The 18,376-nt window shown below is 44.6% G+C and overlaps 1 protein-coding gene across 3 annotated transcripts in view; it reads left to right on the forward strand.

Annotated features, from left to right (window-relative positions):
* The first annotated feature begins 1,881 nt into the window (after positions 1 to 1,881).
* Positions 1,882 to 18,376, forward strand: part of LOC106560867 (zinc finger protein 423) — a 138,853-nt gene continuing 122,358 nt past the window's right edge. For 2 of the 3 annotated variants that reach the window (XM_014124251.3, XM_014124252.3), the window contains exon 1: positions 1,882 to 2,889. In XM_014124251.3, the coding sequence (XP_013979726.1) occupies positions 2,850 to 2,889 (40 nt within the window). In that variant the 5' untranslated portion in view covers positions 1,882 to 2,849. The remainder of the gene's footprint in view (positions 2,890 to 18,376) is intronic. The other variant, XM_014124254.3, reaches the window with a different exon arrangement.

The raw sequence follows: 18,376 nt of genomic DNA on the forward strand, positions 1-18,376 counted from the left end.
AGCTTATCTAGGGCAAAACCAATGAGATGTAACATTGTCTGTGGAAGTGGGGTGAGGGGGGGGGCGCGCGCTAGCAGAGCTGGCAAGAGTTCAGCTGAACAGAACAGAGAGAATCCGCTGTAGGCAACATAAATATAACATGAACTCTCCAGGCTTGTGACAGTACAGTGAGGGAGTGTTTAACAGGGCTTTCTGAGGCTAGTCCTACTACACCAAGAATATACATGTATTTAAGATGGAGAGGCAATGAGAGAGGGACAGACAAGGAACTGACTGCTGTTTCCATCAACTGTGTTGTCTATGGTTTGTGTGACAGGTGTATTGGTGTGCTCCTTCACATCCTTGTCAGTTTTCATGTGTCATCATTAACTGTGTTACCAATAATCAAACAGCATTTCAAATCAAGCAACAACACAGTGATGTCTACATTGTAATGTGAGTCAATAAAATGCGCATTGCAGTCACATTTCACATGCTGATCTAAATCATTTTAGGCCTACATGAACTATATTGACCTCCCCAAATCAAATATGCTAAACTGGTTTTCTAACACAAAATCCAGTTAAACCGAACAGCATTATTATTCAACTATATTACATGTCCCTTCTCCTAATACTTCCACAGCCCTTTTAGATTTGCCTAATGGTTCTACTGGCCCAGTGTGGGGAATCAAAATGGCAAGCAGGATATTCATATGTCCCTGCGCTGTTACTGCTAGACCAGAGATTGTCTTAATTAATATCAGCCACATGTCTTTTTGCCTTATTCAAAGCTGGTTGATCCTCTATAAAACCAAATCCGAACGATGACAGAGGGTGTAATCGCATGCTATGTGATTCAACAATACTACTTTTAGAAACCATTCATCTCTCAGCTGTCCTTGACCCTTAAGGAGCTTGTAATGTGGGCTATTTTCCTCCTTTGTATTTATCTGAGAATAAGGGACCACTGCGGAGAGATTTTACCCCTGTGTGCCAGCGGCCTCTCTCTGGGACGCCACAAGCGCTTTAAAAAGCGGTCTCCAGGCGCGCGCTCATTTCAGGGGGAGTTCAGACGAGACAAGAGGGGCCCCCACCTCAACGGGGGTCAATTTTAAAGGCCGCTCCGTCTCACGACGGGGGGCGAGGCTCAATCTGCAGGACACCCCGCAGGTCAAGACAGGGAGGGAGCCCACCAAGTTATCCATGACAACGTTCGGGCAGCTCTAGCTCGGTCAAAGAGCACACTGTGCAGGAGAGAAAATAACAAAGCACCATGTGATTTTAAATATTTTTCTGGCTCAAATTGGCAACATGTCCCTATTCTGTAGGGGACAAACACACGAATTGTAGTCCTAGTCTGAACTGTTAGGGTTCAGCAGTTTGCCCCAACACATACCTCCTGACATTATGAGTTCCGTTGGTGTTGAAAACATATGGCCCTCTAATAGGTCCTGTCCGAGGGTTACGCTTACCAGAGTGAGGGCCCAGACCCCTTTGATAAAACAACATAAATACACTGCTAGGCCGATTATTTCAAATACATAAAACTTCTGAATAATTAAATGACAGGGATTTATATTTGTATTCGGTGCATTTAGAAAGCCACTACGCACAATATAGGCCTATATAAAAAACACAATCCAGTCAGACTAATTTATGATAAAATATAAACAATTAGGTCTATGTATGTAAAAAAAAATATCAGGTTGCATTTCACGACCACCGACTTTTAGAAAAAGAATTTCAACATAATTGGCAATCGTTACCCCTAGTGAGAAAGTAGCGCACGACTAACCAATTTAAGATGGAAAGGACTAAAACCGAATCCGGTCCGTATTTTTCATGCGCTGTGCAGAGTTCTTTGATGCTCCATGTTTTGGCCCCGATCCGTGCTCCAAGTTGAGCTGTAGTTTCCATGGCTGACCATGGTTTGGTGCTGTTGGCTCTCTCTGTCTGTTCAACCCAGGCTGTGCATAGCTCCCTGCGGGATCAGAGCGCTCCCCCGCCGGGACCCTACTCTCACATCCTCCTGCTGGGACACGGCTACATTTCCAGCCAAGCCTGGCTTTATTATGTGTGTCTGCGCTGCAGCCCCGCCAGCAGTCGGATCGGGAGGCGGAGGGAAGACCAGAGTCAGGACAAAGAAAAAGGTGGAGAGAGGCTAAATACTACAAACATTTGACTGATTTCAGGATTTAAAAACACAAATCCCCAAGGGGTGAAAATGCTGGGTAAGGTTGCATTACCCATGCCACCTTCTGAAAAATAACGGACGAAGGGAGGTTCGTGGTTCGCAAGATTAGGGTGAAAAATAGACTTATTCCGAGAACTGCACCAACAAACCCTCAAGACGAAGAGGAAAAGAAGAAAACGTAACGCTTGATTTAACGGAATTCTATAATTGTATAGTCAATGTCATCATATTTTGATGTATTGGCACCTTTCTAACGGCCTGATCAGGTGTTACCGCATGGCTGTCATTTTGGCGTTGACTGCCTCTTGAAACTTGGACTCTACCGATTAAGTCGCGCTATAACTAAGGTGTTTATGAACGTAAAGGAGCAAAAGATACTGTCGTCACGGACTCCGAAAGAAAGACGCGTTATTCCGTTAATTCTACAGGTTGAGTCCAGCCGAAGAAGTTAAATTGCTGGAGTATCCGGGCGCAGCGCCTCTCCACAGCTCCAAATTGTATAGGCTACTCACCTCCCCTTTAACTGGACTATAGGATACTATCAGAGACTTAAGTTGCCGCATTGCAACAGGCAAAGAAGTGAAAAACACGCCGGCTGAAGTATCCATCTATATGACTGTTTTCGCAAAACATTAGAGCTCGATACGAGAAGAAAATACTTTCACAATCCAGAGATGTCTAGACGAAAACAGGCCAAACCGCGCTCCGTAAAAGGTAAGTTGTTTTAATGGGGACAAACTCTCGCATGACCAATAAGATTTCATGACTACTTTTGGCCAATGCTACTATGAAATTCAACGATTAAATATCCTCTCTGTGTTGTTATATATATATATATATATATATATATATATATATATATGTATATGTGTGTGTGTATATATATGTTGTCAAACAAAAGCCTAAGCAATTTAAAGAGGGGGAAATAATAGATAGGCCTAATTTACCCGGTACAACATAGGCAACTTTCTGTAGTGTTGCAATAGTGATTCAGGTCTTCCCTGGTCAGTTGATTACTTAATTGATTTAAAATTGTGACCACGTTTGTTACTTGACTAGACTGCAATGTGTTTGTTTCATTAGCTACTGTTCACCTGTATCGTGGAGGTGTGCATATTGATTGTCACCCTTGCTGTGTATGACGCGCATTATGCCCATGCATTCCCACATCTTGCATATGTTGTTTTTCCATCGCCATGATTAAAGCATAGGTATATTGGTTTGTGTTTTACTTGCTAGACCATTTTCTTGGTGACCTGTATTTTCTAGTCAAATTCAATAGGACCGCATCCGTGAACTGGGAGAGAGATGATACTGAGGCATTACAGTGAAGTGGACGGGCAAGGGGCATTTGGCTCGTTTTGCCTCTGTGGAAACCAGATGGGCAACGGGGTGGCCATGTGGTCCCGAATTATTACCCCTCCCCCAATTTGTCTTTTTGTTCTAATTGATGGCAACAATGTGCAATGGTTTATTTAGGTTGAAAGATTATAAAGCCTACATTGTTTTAATTATGTATTTCTTGTTTGTTAGTTGTGCTCTCTGTACATGCAGTGAATGGTTCACCAAGACTAACGGCAAGTTGAAACTGGGTTGATGACCACAGGGGTTGGTATGTTTCTGAGTCAACAGAGATTGGTTTCATGACCTCTCGGGATACCTTTGGTGTCTACTAAAATATACACTGGTTCAAAGCAAGACATTTTAAAATGATCACATATAGGCTGAATGTGGGAAAGGGATCACTTGATTATTTCAACAATTACTAATATTGATGAACTAACTACAAGGCATATACAGGTAACTCCCAAAATAAAGTAAACACTTGAGTAAATCAGGGATACAAAGTATATTGAAGGCAGGTGCTTCCACACACGTGTGGTTCCTGAATCAATTAAGCAATTAACATCCCATCATGCTTAGGGTCATGTATAAAAATGCCCAGTTTCCCGTAATTTCAGCTGCCATGGCTAGAATAAAAGATCTCAAGAGGGGTCTCAAAGGAGCATAGTGGGTGTGTGTGTCAATCACCAGATCTCAACACAAGTGAAAACTTTTATGGGAGAATCTGAAGTGGTGTCTGAGACAGCGTTTTCCACCACATCAACAAAACACCAAATTATGGAATTTCTTGTGGTAGAATGGTGTTGTTTCTTCAATAGAATTCCAGACACTTGTAGACCCTATGCCAAGCCACATTGAAGCTGTTCTGGCAGCTCGTGGTGGCACAACGCCCTGTTAAGATGCGGTTGCTGTTTCCTTTATTTTGACAGTTACCTGTACATGTACTATATGTCATGTGAAAACAAATCCCAATTTCTCTGCATAAAGAAAGCTAGTCTTTGTACTGTTTTGTATCCTGAGTGTGTATGTTTGGCAGTGGCAGCTTGTGGCTTTGAATAAACAACGCTTGTGCTTAGTCAGTGATGCACAGCAGCCAGAGGCCAGATCTATGTGTAACTAAGATGTGTTCTGTTGCTATCTCCCCACAACACCTTTCCCACTAACTGGCATATTCTCAAATTCTGAGTGAGCATCAGTGGTACAGGGCATGCACCAGGGATTATTTGTGTCTTTCGTGTCCTCTTGTTTCTCACATGCTCACCCAACTCCTACGAGTGCCTGTCAATGCTCAAATCAAATTTTATTGGTCACATACACATATTTAGCAGATGTTATTGCGGGTGTAGCGAAATGCTTGTGTTCCTAGCACCAACATGCAGTAGTATCTAACAATTCACAACAATACACCCAAATCTAAACGTAAAAGAATGGAATTAAGAAATATATAAATATTAGATTGAGCAATGTTGGAGTGGCAATGACTAAAATACAGTAGAATAGAATACAGTATATACATATGAAATGCGCAAAGCAGCGTGTGAACATTATTAAAGTGACAAACAACACATTGAGACTCGTATGTATTCCTCTTTTGCTACACACAGACAGTCAACCGGCTATGATGAAAAAGGATTTGAGGAAACCACCAATCCTTGTTATCATCAGTAGTTTGTGGTGGGGGTGGGGGGGGGGGGGGGGTTCTATCCTAATTGTAGATGGCTAATTGAGGTTGCATTAATAGCTATGATTGGCTGTTTTACTAATGGGGAGGGGGGAGACGGGAGCGAGCGGTTCTTATCAAAATATTATTTCTCCCGATTAATCCCTTTTTAATGTGTGTCTTTGCGTAGAGTGCCTGGCCGGGGTATTTCTGTTTCATATCTCTACCGTCCCCATGAGTATTTCATGCATTATGTAGTGATGATTATTACTTAATTACACATTAATAAATCCTCTTCATTTACAGGACATTAAGCGGGAATGAGTGCACATGACATCCAGGGAGCGAGAGAGCACTTATTTATTTTCCACAGTGTTGTTTAGTCAATCAAATCAAATGGGACCTTTAACCTGGGATGGGGGTGAAGGAGCCGTTGGAACAAGGCTTGTCTAGGGCTCCACCTCCCCTCTGCTTTCCCCCTTCTTTCCACGCAAATTCCACCAGTACTACTGTTTACACCAGCTTCCCCTATCAATTCAACATTTTTCTAAATTGCAGTAAAATCTTCAAACATCTTAATCTATTTATTTAGCTCCACTTGGCTGAGATTGTAATGTCTCTCTTCTCTACATTCTGTAGTGTAGATATTCATTTTGTGTGCCAGTTTTATGTTGACATAATAGAATTTACTTAATTGTATTATTTGTGCAGTTAAATCGCCTCTCAATCTACATTATGGTTAGATTATTCCGTTGCTCGTACACCTTTGTACTAACACTGTAGTAACATTGTATTAACATGTGACACGCACTTCAGTAATTGCATAGAAATAGAGTTGAGTGTTTTTTTGTTATCCACACAAAAATGTTGTTATAACACAAACTATGCAATTACAAAGCAATTGAGCACCCTGTAAAAACAATGCTGGTACTCAAGTAATTACAGTTAATTATATACAGGCGATCATCTCATTGAAAGTGTTACTGCTGCATATTGTTATGGATTGATGTGGATTCGTTTTTCAGGAAGTGTGTGTGTGTGAAGCATATCCCTGGCATCCCTCTACCCCTCTCTCTGCTTTCCTAAAACCATCTATTTTAACATTAAATGGCATTTTTATTGTCACCTAGGCTTTTGGTAGCACAGCCAACGTTTCATTGGTCAACAGGCTGTTATAAAACGGTGAAGTGAGATGCCACAGGGCCGATTGAGTGATGAGAGCCTGCTCCCCTGTCTTTATTCTCGTGTGTGTGGCGCGCGTAAGAGGGAAAAATAAAGCAAGAAAGTCCGGTTTGTCTCTTTCACATTATATACACACAGTGATATTACACTTTTATGTGCCTTTGTGTTTACTAGCAGCAGGCAGGCATGCATGAAATGTCTTTTAGCAATAGTTTTTTCAATCTGTGAGTATAGAAGACTGTTGCCCTGTATTAATGGTAGCTGAACCACAAAATAGATTTTTCTAAGCCTTTGTAAAATGTTCATTGACTACACAGCAGGGAGAGCGATTTTTGTCTTGTATTTTGATATGACCAAAAAAGTAATTGGTCATTGTTCAGCCACAGCGGTCGTCTATTTTTATATAGAGCTTATTGGTTTGCACAATATTATATGGATTTTGCACATTTTTCAAGATGGGAAAGGGTGGCTTTTTTAAAGGTACAGTGCTCTTCAGTTACATGAGTCATTGAAATAGGAAATGGAATCAACTGCTTATAGTGGTCTGATACTTATATTAAACGTTGCTTTAGAATCGGTCGGTTACTTTAAAGATATTGTCAGGGATGGATCTGATTCTTCCTTCCTTCAAAATAAAATGTTATTGGTCTCAGGCGCTGAATACATCAGGTGTAGACTTTACAGTGAAATGCTTACTTATGAGCCCTCCCCAACAATGCAGTTAAAAAGTAAGACAAATATTTTCTAAATTAACAAAAGGAAATGGTAACACAATAAAAACAATAACGAGGCTATATACAAGGAGTACCAGTAGAGAGTGAATGCGCAGGGGTATGAGTTAATTGAGGTAATACAGTATGTTCATGTGGGTAGGGGTAATAGTGACTAGGCAATCAGGACGTATAATAAACAGTGTAGCAGCAGCGTATGTAAAGTGTGTGTGTGTTGGATCGTTAGTGTAGTATTAGTGTGTGGGTGGAGTCTAGTGAGTGTGCATATTGCCAGTGCAATGGACTCAAAACAATTAAGATAAATAAAAAAGAGGTTCAAAGTAAATTGTCCGGGTAGCCATTTTTATTAACTGTTCAGCCGTCTTATGGTTTGGGGGTAGAAGCTGTTCAGGTGCCTTTTGGTCAGACTTGGCGGGCAGTAGCAGAGTGAACAGTCTATGACTTGGGTGGCAGTAGTCAATGACAATTTTTAGTAGGGCCTTCCTCTGACACCGCCTGGTATAGAGGTCCTGGATGGCAGGGAGTTCGACCCCAGTGATGTACTGGGCCGTATGCACTACCCTCTGAAGGGCCGTGCGGTAGGATTCCAAGCAGTTGCCAAACCAAGCGGTGATGCAGCCAGTCAAGATGCTCTACAGGAAGGAACTTCCTTCCTGTAGTGTAGAGTAGTCTTACTCTACAGCGATCCCTACTGGTGTAGAGATGTGTGTGCCCAGGCAGGGTGAGCTCCCTTGCGGCCAGTGTGTCTGCCATTGACAACTCCTTATCAGCAGCCTGCCTGCTAGTGTGTATGGAAGGATCTGTCTTAATGGAAGAGCTCAGTCGTAGGCTGTGCCATTGTACCGGCTTAGCACCAGGGTTTATCAGCACTCTGGACTTACTGGGCCGTAACCGCTGCCCGCTCAGGACCCTCTCCGCTCCGCGCTTCCTTTCTAAAGAGCCAGCGACGCCGGGATGACTTTTGCTGTTAATTATGTTTGTGTGGTTGGTTCTCCACTGCTCCCCCTGAACCCCCCCCCCCCCCCCCACCCTCACCCCTCTGGCCTGCCAACCACAGCTCCCCCACCAGTACCTCCCTGTGGAGTCTGTCCTCTCCTAGGTCCCTCGCTCTCAAACTCTGATTGTGCTGCTGCATTGGGCGGATTAAAATGTGTTGGAACAATGCTTTCAGAAAGTTTTGTTCCTAATCTGCTCCTTCCTGTGCAAATGATGTGTACAGGACCGTAGCCTCAGAACAGCCAATACTCTCTCTACCCTACAAGCCAAGTGCGGGAGTAGATGTAGGGTTTGTTTCACTGTCGTGTGCTGTTCTTTTTTAAATATTTAGAACAGTCAAATATTGTGCAATGTTAACCTGAGGGCGTTTGGAATGGCCCACCTGTTGTTTGATGTTGAACCAGGCTGATCTGTGGCAGACACCCAGAGTTAACCAGCCTAAACGCCTGAGCAAGGTGCAGGCTCCGTTAATGGGATATGTCAAGCGCAGCTCTTTGTGTGCCTGTGAGTGGTTTAGTGAGTGAGTGAGTGAGTGTGCTAATGGGTTTTGTGTGTAAATGTCAGTGCAGTGTCTCCAGTGTGGGCAGAGGGCTGTGACCCAGCTCTGCTTTGACCTCAGAGAGAGAAGGCCAGAACCGTGAACCTTCTGGAGGATAGCTACAAGAGCCAGATCAGCACCAGCAGAACACTGCTGTTTGTCTGGTCCAACAGCGTAGGCACAGGTCTTCATGTTCATTTCCCTCTTTATTTCTTCCTGTTCAGTTTCCTCCTACTTTCAACCCTTCCCGTCTTTGTCACCTCTCTTCTTCCTGCTCTCCTCTCATCTCCTCTGTCTTCTTGGCCCGCCATGATGTCCGTGAGGCTGTGTTCATGCTCCTTTCTCTAGGCAGCTGCTCCTCGACCCCACAGTTTTTCTCCGTAGGCTGTAATATTAAACATAAGCAAAGGGGGCAATTAAGCACCTTTGCCACACCTGGCTGATGCATATATTTATTGAGAAGCTACTCGCTTGGAAGGCTCCTCGTCCCAGCTCTGATGATTAAAGGGTGGTTGTTGGGGAGGGGAGAGGAGAGGGCCTGATGCTGAAGTCATTAATGAAGAGCTTTGGTCCTGTGTTGACCCCTGCTGACCCTGCTGACCCCTGCTGACCCCTGCAGCCTGCCTTGTGTATTACGTGTTTTACTTTTCTATTATTTCTCTTTTCATTGTTGGGAAGGACCCGTCAGTCAGCATTTCACTGTTAGTCCACACCTGTTGTTTACCAAGCATGTGACGAATAAATTTGATTCGATTTTTACCTCTTGCCAGGAGTTGCTAGGCCTCCTGCTGGCCAGGCCCTGGATAATGGATCCTGCTTGGGTCCTGGGCTCCTTCCAGGGCTAGTATGGGTCTCAGAGCTGCAGGGGGAGGCAACTGGAACAGTCCTAGGTGGGAGATGGGAGACTTACTGTGCCCACGCACCAGGAAAAATCCTCCAATAGCTTCCTTCTGCTCAACCTATTGATTCCACTGCGCCTGGAAACTTTCCTCTGAAAAACGTGTGGAGTTAAAAACCGAGAGAAATTACTCCAATGGATTGAGTGCCCTGGGCTGTGTGTATACATTCACTGTGTTGGGTTATTAAATAGCTCTTTGAATCACAAAACATCAAGTACATTCAGGAAGAAGATGAAGAAACACAGAACTCTCACTTCATCCTAGTGTGAAGTGGTAATTACGTATATTATTATATTTTAGTAATGATTAGCAAAGTATTTTACATGAATGAATGACATTTATATTGGTGTCAAATCGTCAGTTGGCAACCCATCCTTTACGGGATTAATTAACCCATTCCAATAATCCACTGTGATAATTCAGTAATAATTCTTCCGGTGTTCTGTGCAGACTGAATGCAAAATGAATACATAATAGTAAATAAGGTTATCCTAGCAATAATTATAACCCCAGAGCAGTAAAATAATATACATACAGATAAATAAATGCTGAAAAATTTGTATGAGAATGTTCAAATATTTTTGAAACAGAAGCATATCATATCCTATTCTTTGAAATGTTTTTCAGTGGTCCAATATTTGTCTTGGTCTTGTTGCTTGGGCTTTTAAGCCTACGCTACATGTTTGCATCTACCAGCATGAAAGTGCTGCACCATGCCACAGACGTTATTGTATAACCTGAATAAAGTCATGGTTAAAATTATGGCTAGGAATTGCCAGAGGCCTCACAATATGATATTATCATGATATTTAGGTGTGGGAATTATATTCTCACGATTCTATATGTATTGTGATTCGATACTATGATTTTATTGCAATTCGATGTTCCAAACATATTGCTCTCCATATGTCTGCTGCAGGACAAGAGCAAACGAGATTTGATCAGTCATGAAAACAAATTGGCTCCCTATTTTAAAAGCTATGAATGAAAAATACTGGAGTGTTGGTGCGGCTAGCGCAAAATAATATTGCGATGTTGTTAAAACGATATGTAATATCGTCAAATATCCCCATCTGAAACTGTTTCTAGTCTTTTGAGCTTCAATAGGATACTAAGGAGATTTGTGTTTTGAGAAAAGCGCTGCTCTGTGTTTTGCAGTATAGAGCCTTGATACAGCTTGCAATGTCATTTCCAAATTGATTTAAGCTGTGAAGCAGCCTCTCTCTATCCCAGGCTAGACACTTGCCTAGAACCTCGCATCACACATTAGTATTTAGCTCAGACAGAATTAGCCCTTATTGTAGCCTTCCTTTATGCTGGCCTCACAACCTCGGAGAATGGCTAGTCTTTGATTATGAAGTCACTTGTGTTTTTCAGATTTATTTTAATTCAATTCCTCTGTCAAAAGGCGAGCACCCCCTACAGAGGCCAGAATAATATGCCTTGCAAAGAGCAGGGTGAGGAGGGGGGAAGACACTATTAATGTCGCTCTCGATTTCAGCGCATAAATGACATTTACAAAGCATGCACACATCTGACATGTTTTCATTTGCTGTTAGTCTTGTCCGTGGTGCATTTTCACTTCACACACACATTGTTGGATGGTGAGCTACTTACAGATAGTGTTCCCATGAGAGAGAGGGTGAAAAGGCCTCCCTCCTTTCTCACACTTCTTGTAATTTTCCTATTGAAGTTCAAATTAAACAATCTAAATCAGGGAAGTTGTATGTATGTTTTTGGTTTTACTATCCATGTGGGGACAAGAAGTCTTCACAAGGATAGTAAAATAAGGAAAATTCTGACATGTGGGGACATTTTGTTTGGTCCCCACAAGGAAAAAGGCTATTTTAGGCTTAGGTGTTAGGGTTAGAATTAGGGTCCGTGTGAATTGATGCGTTGATGGCCGGAAACAGAGTCCATATGTTGAGATGTGTGAAGGTGAGAAGGAAGGCCTCTGCTCCCAGTCACAGCTCTGTATTGTTCTACCTCCAATGCCATGAGTGACTGGAAGCCACTGGAGAACAGAGGTGGGTGTGGGAACGAGGTGCAGATGTGTGAGAGATAGAGATGTGTTTGTCTTTAAGAAGTTGTCTTTCCAGGGGGAAGTTTAGCTTGTAGTCTAATGAGGATTGTGCCGACCCACCAGCCAAACAACAAGAGTAGTCTAGCTGTCCAACATTGTCCACTGAAACCATCTCTGTCTGTGAGTGCCACTAAGGGCAACAGTCTGAGTAGACCGTCTGAGGCTTTTGAGTCCATCACTCAGACTGCGCAAAGATGTGTGTGTGTGTGTGTGTGTAGGAAGGAGTTGAAAGAGAAGAAAAGTCTTAAAATATATATAAAATCAGTTTTTTTTTCATTTTTCTATCCCCTAATAAATCCTTTATGTCACCATCAAACAGGGGCTGAGAGACAGAGTGAGATTCTGCAGAAAGAGAATAGGAGTGCGGGTGAGAGGATATTGCTGTGTTCTGTGGGGCCCCTGTGTTGGTCGATGGATCTCTGCTTTAAAAATGTAGAGTCTAGCCCTGGTCCAGCCGTGTTGATGTGCAGTCCAGGGACCATCCTCTCCTCTTCCCCGAACATACATTGGGAGGGCAGAGGAGGCTGGATTAGAGTGGTGCCCTGCATCACCATGTCCATGGTAATGCCCTGCTCAGCTTCTACAGTGAAGGACTAGTTGGAAGCTATTAGGGGTTTCCATAGTCATGCATCTTCACCTCAACTTCATCCGTAAAATGTTCCCTTTCTCAGCACGGTCCGTCTGGCTATAGTAGGACTCACGGTGTCCAGACATTAAAATGGAATTCAACTGTAGGAAATCAACTAAATGTATTGAATTTATTAGAAAACGCATTAATTTGCCCAAGATTACTGTAAGACAAAATGCATCAGTGATTTGTATTTTCCTTCAACTTTCTGAAGAGTTTGCCCCTGTATGTGTGTGCACGTTTGTCTACCACTTAGCGATGATGCTGATGTCGTGACATTTTAGCCATTTAGCAGACGCTCTTATCCAGAGCGACTTACAGTAGTGAATGCATACATTTCATTTCATGCATTTTTTTTGTACTGGCCCCCTGTGGGAATTGAACCCACAACCCTGGCGTTGCACACACCATGCTGGCATTGCAAACACCATGCTCTACCAACTGAGCCACAGGGAAGACAACTGTCTTCTGGTAGATGGAAAGGTTACCAAAAACCTTCTCAATTAAATGTTAACTACAAAGTAGCCAATGCCTACCTGGCAGAATGATATCATGATTATTTGCACCAATCCAGTGGCCATTTGTTTTGCAAACTCTGCACTATATTGCTAATCAAATAACGGTCTCTGGCTGGTGCGCAGTGTACAAACAAAACAGATTTTATAAAGCTCTACTAAAGTTAGTGGCAGTGATTGAGGAGACTGACTGGTGACTAGTAAAAGTTCAATGTGTTAGTGTTTAGGATAAGAGGAACCCTCTCCTGCCGCACCAAGCAGGCAGGCTGTGTGAGGCTGTGGGTCTCAGAAGGAGCGTGACTGTAGAGTTAATCTCTCCTCCAGTGATTTGAGAGCCACAAAGCTCCTCCAGAAAAATCAAGTCTGTATCAAACTAAATAATGCCTTAGTGTGAAATTGGAATCTCAAGTCAAAAAGCACTCCCCAGACTGTACTACAGGGTAAGGCAATTAAGGGTCCCCATTCTGCCTCTCTCTCTCTCCCAAGCTGCCCCGGGTCCTCTCTGAGTCTGATGCCATTGTCAGTGTGTGTGTGTCTGGATCGGTAAATATGTGTGTACCTCCCTAAGGCTGCGTTTACACAGGCAGCCCAATTCTGATATTTTGCACATTTTATAAACAAAAGAGCTGATCTGATTGGTCAAAATACCAATAGGTGTAAAAAGATCAGAATTGGGCTGCCTGTGTAAACACAGCCTAAGTGCATGTGTGCCTGTGTCTTTGCATGTATGTGTGTTTTCCTGTGTGGCTGTGTTTCCCCTGTACATGTGAATGTGTCGGTCTGCATGTGTATGTCTCTCCCTGTCTCTGTGCATGTCTATATGAGCGGGTCTCTATCTGTACATGCGGCTGTGAGTTGGGTACAGTGGTGGTGTAGCTCTGTGCAGCACTTCTATTCCTGGAGGGTCTCCTGAGGGTCTCTAATCCAGAGAGGCCTTCCTCCTCCTAGGTCACCAGTCAAATGCTGGCTTTTTGGGGTGGGGGTGGGGAGGAGGGACAGAAGTCTGTCTCTTTCTCTGTCCCGTCCCCTTTTGATGGCATCATAGCGGAGTGTTTGGAACATGATTACCTCGTCACCCCACCCCCAGTGTGTTCCTGTTGTGAACCTGTGTCACACTCAATGACAGCGGGGAGGCAGCCCTTGTGATTTAATCATGTCTGCTTTTCTCTTCACAAATGTTCCTATTCCTCTTTTCTATCCCCCGTTCCCTCCCTCCCTCCTACATTCTTTCTCTTCCTCTCTCTGGTGTTTTATGTACAAGCTGGAGGTATATTGAAATCATTTCCCTCTCTGCTCTGACAGTTGAGAAGGATGAAAAACCACATTGGAGATCTGAGAGGCCCTTTAATCTTCCACTGTGTTGTCTACTCTCTAACATAGTGGAGACAGGTGTGTGTGTGTGTGTGTGTGTATACATATAAAGCTGAGTGTTTCTCTTGGTGTTGAGAAGGGTGGATTTGTTGTCGGCTGATAAGCTCTTGGCGCTGTTTCTGAAGCTGAGTGTGTGGATTCCTTAGCTCCTTGAGACAAAGGTAGAACAGGCAGGCTCAGGCAGGCGCAGACGGTGCAGAATCAAAAGGAATGGGGAGAGTTGACACAGCACCCAGGGCTTTCTTCAGGAAATGCCTGCTGACGACAAGAGTGAGAAACACAGCACAGTCAGGAGTGTGACATGTGTACAAAGGGGAGGAGGTGTGTGTGTGTGTGTGTGTGTGTGTGTGTGTGTGTGTGTGTGTGTGTGTGTGTGTGTGTGTGTGTGTGTGTGTGTGTGTGTGTGTGTGTGTGTGTGATAAAACCACAGCTTTGTGAAGACACGGGACCTATCCTGTGAGTGTAAACATAATTGGCCTATCTAAAGGAAACTGTCTTCCATTTGCCCCTTTTCTCCCTTCCACTGAGTCACCAGTGTCCCAGCTCTTACTTGACCCTGATTTACGACCCTGTTTGAACAGAACGTCTTCAGTGCGTGTGTGTCTGTTTGATCCAGGCTAAAGAGAGTGATCAGAGCCTTCCACACCTGACACCCCTCATCTCTACTGCTCTGGTGTTGTTTGTAGACCAGCCAGGTGGATCCTGTTCTGGTGTGGAACTCTGCTTTGTGGTGGAATGTAATAGCCAGTCAGGCATTCTGCTCCTCCATTGACTCGTTCCACCAGATAAAGGCCTTTTCTTTCTGGTTGTGTCTGGGGTTGGTTCTGCCAGTGCTCCTCCGGTTGTAGAGCTGGGGCTAAGGCTGAGTCTTGGCGTGGGTGCTGTTGCTTCATGCTCCAGGCAAGAGAAAGAGAGAGTGAGTGATCAAGCCAGGGAGACGGTGTGCGCTTCACAGAGCTCTGCTTGGCTCAGACTAGCCAAGTTCTCCCCAGGGCATCAGCCAAGAGCTGCCTGAGAAGACCGAACCTGAAAACCCACGACCGCTGCTAGTCATCCACCCACACTCCTATCCTCCATCCTCTGCTCTTCCACTCCTATCCTCCATCCTCTGCTCTTCCACTCCTATCCTCCATCTTCTGCTCTTCCACTCCTATCCTCCATCTTCTGCTCTTCCACTCCTATCCTCCATCCTCTGCTCTTCCACCCCTATCCTCCGTTCCTCTCTCCAGCTCTCGCCATTCTCGCTTGTCCTCTAGTCCTCCAACATTCTCCAGCCTCTAAACCCATGCTCCTGTAGAGGCGGGGGTGAGAGGGGGGTGTTTGGTTACGGGAGGGGGCTAGTGGGGGGGGGGGGGGGATTTTGGAGCAGCAATGCCCTCAGTGAGGGAGGCAGAGCTGTGGGCCCCGTCAAGCTTTGTGTTTTTTTTCTCTGTGCCATCTAAGCTCTCTGCTGTTTTCCCCCTTTACCCATTTGTGCTTTTCTGGCCAGTGGTGGTGGTTTGTGTTTTTAAGGCTGTTTTGTGCAGCAGAGCGGTTTCAGTGCTGATAAAAGTATTTGGTTAATCAGCTTCTGTCGCTGTCCCATGGTGGTGGCTTGGAGGACAGACCATTGAAGTTAGAGTTCCCCGGGGGATGGCTTGGGCTGCAGATTGGCATCACGCTTGGCCAGTGGCAGAGCGGCGGCGACCAGAGGGACACTGCAGCCAGCCAATGGGAGAGCCCCCCAGGATCCGAGGGGGAGGAGGTAGGGACAGGGGTGGGGGTTGGATGGGGGCGTTGGATCTATGTGCCTGTGTCCTGTCCAGCAGGAAATTCCAGGCCCCCGCTCTCTTGGGCCTGTAGCCAGTGTGTGATTGGCCAGAGTGACCCGGTGCAGTGATAAGAGCCCCTGCAGGCCCCTCTCAGCCCCCTCTGTCCAAACTTCCTCTGTGAACACAGCTAGCGCAGAGGAGCACCCTGGGAATTGCCATCCCTGCCATTGTGCCCACGTTGTCGTTTGGTGGGGAACGGCAGGGCAGACAATGGGGCCCTGCATGCGTTGTGGTGAAGCTTTAGCTGCAGTGGGGGTGAGGAGAGGGAGGATAGAGATGCAGATTGACTGCAGCACTCAGCTCTACACTGCCATCACTTTGATGAATGACTTATAGCTGTGTAGATATTAGTTTTTAATGGCTTGTTGTTTTCTCAGTTATGACTACATTGTTGTTGTCTTGCTGTTAGTGGTGAGTTGGTTTAGTCCTCCCCTGTGTTAGTCCCAACGTGCCAGTCAGTGTGTCTAGCTGCAGACGGCCCTGGTTGCTGGCCTTCTAGTCAAGACTACAATGATGTTCAGCTCTCTTCACTGGCAGAGGAATCCTCTTGTATTCCAGTCGCGTGTCTTTGTGTGTTTGCGCACGATGTAGTGAGCCGCAAGAGTGAACACGGTCTAACACCAAGCCCTAATCCCCAACTGTGTTCGTATGTATGAATGTATATGAGAGGATGAGACAGACCGAGTGGATGACTCTCTCATGAGTGAATGCGTGTGTAGGAAAATGAGAGAGAGAGAGAGTGTGTCAGATCATGTGAGCAGGGCTGTGAGTGTGAGGAGATGGGTGTCGTCGGTAGTATTGCTTGCTCCCTAGCGGGGGTTTGGTCCATCACATGCAGGCTGCACTGTGCGTGTCCCCATCATTCTCCCAGCTATTAAAATCCATTAAGCCATGCAGAACAAGCCAGGCTTTTATCTTTTATTAATTATCTTGAAACCCAAGACTCTTTGTCTTTCCCTCTGCTGTGTCTGTGTAAAAGCCATTGGCTGTACCTATAGCTCAGAGGTGTGTCTGCGTAAAAGCCATTGGCTGCACCTGTAGCTCAGAGGTGTGTCTGTGTGGTCGTAGAGGACCATTTGGTTTGAAAAGACACAAGTGCACCATCAGTAAAAAGGACAGTAATCAGCCATTCTAAATAGTCAGGCAGCCCATAGATGTTACTGTTCAGTCTGTCTGGGGTTTGTTCAGGATGCATGCTATCAGTGTGACCCTGTGCAGTATGTGAGTTGGAGAGAAGTGAACACCCAAAAGCTTCTAAAAGAGAACAGGTCCTGTTGTACATGGCTAATAGAACTAGGAAGTAGCAAGCAGCTCCTGTTGTACATGGCTAATATAACTAGGAAGTAGCACACAGCTCCTGTTGTACATGGCTAATAGAACTAGGAAGCAGCTCCTGTTGTACATGGCTAATAGAACTAGGAAGTAGCAAGCAGCTCCTGTTGTACATGGCTAATAGAACTAGGAAGTAGCACACAGGTCCTGTTGTACATGGCTAATAGAACTAGGAAGTAGCAAGCAGCTCCTGTTGTACATGGCTAATATAACTAGGAAGTAGCACACAGCTCCTGTTGTACATGGCTAATAGAACTAGGAAGCAGCTCCTGTTGTACATGGCTAATAGAACTAGGAAGCAGCTCCTGTTGTACATGGCTAATAGAACTAGGAACTAGGAAGCAGCTCCTGTTGTACATGGCTAATAGAACTAGGAACTAGGAAGCAGCTCCTGTTGTACATGGCTAATAGAACTAGGAACTAGGAAGCAGCTCCTGTTGTACATGGCTAATAGAACTAGGAAGCAGCTCCTGTTGTACATGGCTAATAGAACTAGGAAGTAGCAAGCAGCACCTATTGTACATGGCTAATAGAACTAGGAAGTAGCAAGCAGCTCCTATTGTACATGGCTAATAGAACTAGGAAGTAGCAAGCAGCTCCTGTTGTACATGGCTAATAGAACTAGGAAGTAGCAAGCAGCTCCTGTTGTACATGGCTAATAGAACTAGGAAGCAGCTCCTGTTGTACATGGCTAATAGAACTAGGAAGCAGCTCCTGTTGTACATGGCTAATATAACTAGGAAGCAGCTCCTGTTGTACATGGCTAATAGAACTAGGAAGTAGCAAGCAGCTCCTGTTGTACATGGCTAATAGAACTAGGAAGTAGCACACAGCTCCTGTTGTACATGGCTAATAGAACTAGGAAGTAGCAAGCAGCACCTATTGTACATGGCTAATAGAACTAGGAAGTAGCAAGCAGCTCCTGTTGTACATGGCTAATAGAACTAGGAAGTAGCAAGCAGCTCCTGTTGTACATGGCTAATAGAACTAGGAAGCAGCTCCTGTTGTACATGGCTAATAGAACTAGGAAGAAGCTCCTGTTGTACATGGCTAATATAACTAGGAAGCAGCTCCTGTTGTACATGGCTAATAGAACTAGGAAGTAGCAAGC

Source organism: Salmo salar, chromosome 10 (assembly GCF_965601325.2).
Source record: "Salmo salar chromosome 10, fSalSal1, whole genome shotgun sequence".
Classification (NCBI taxonomy): domain Eukaryota; kingdom Metazoa; phylum Chordata; class Actinopteri; order Salmoniformes; family Salmonidae; genus Salmo; species Salmo salar.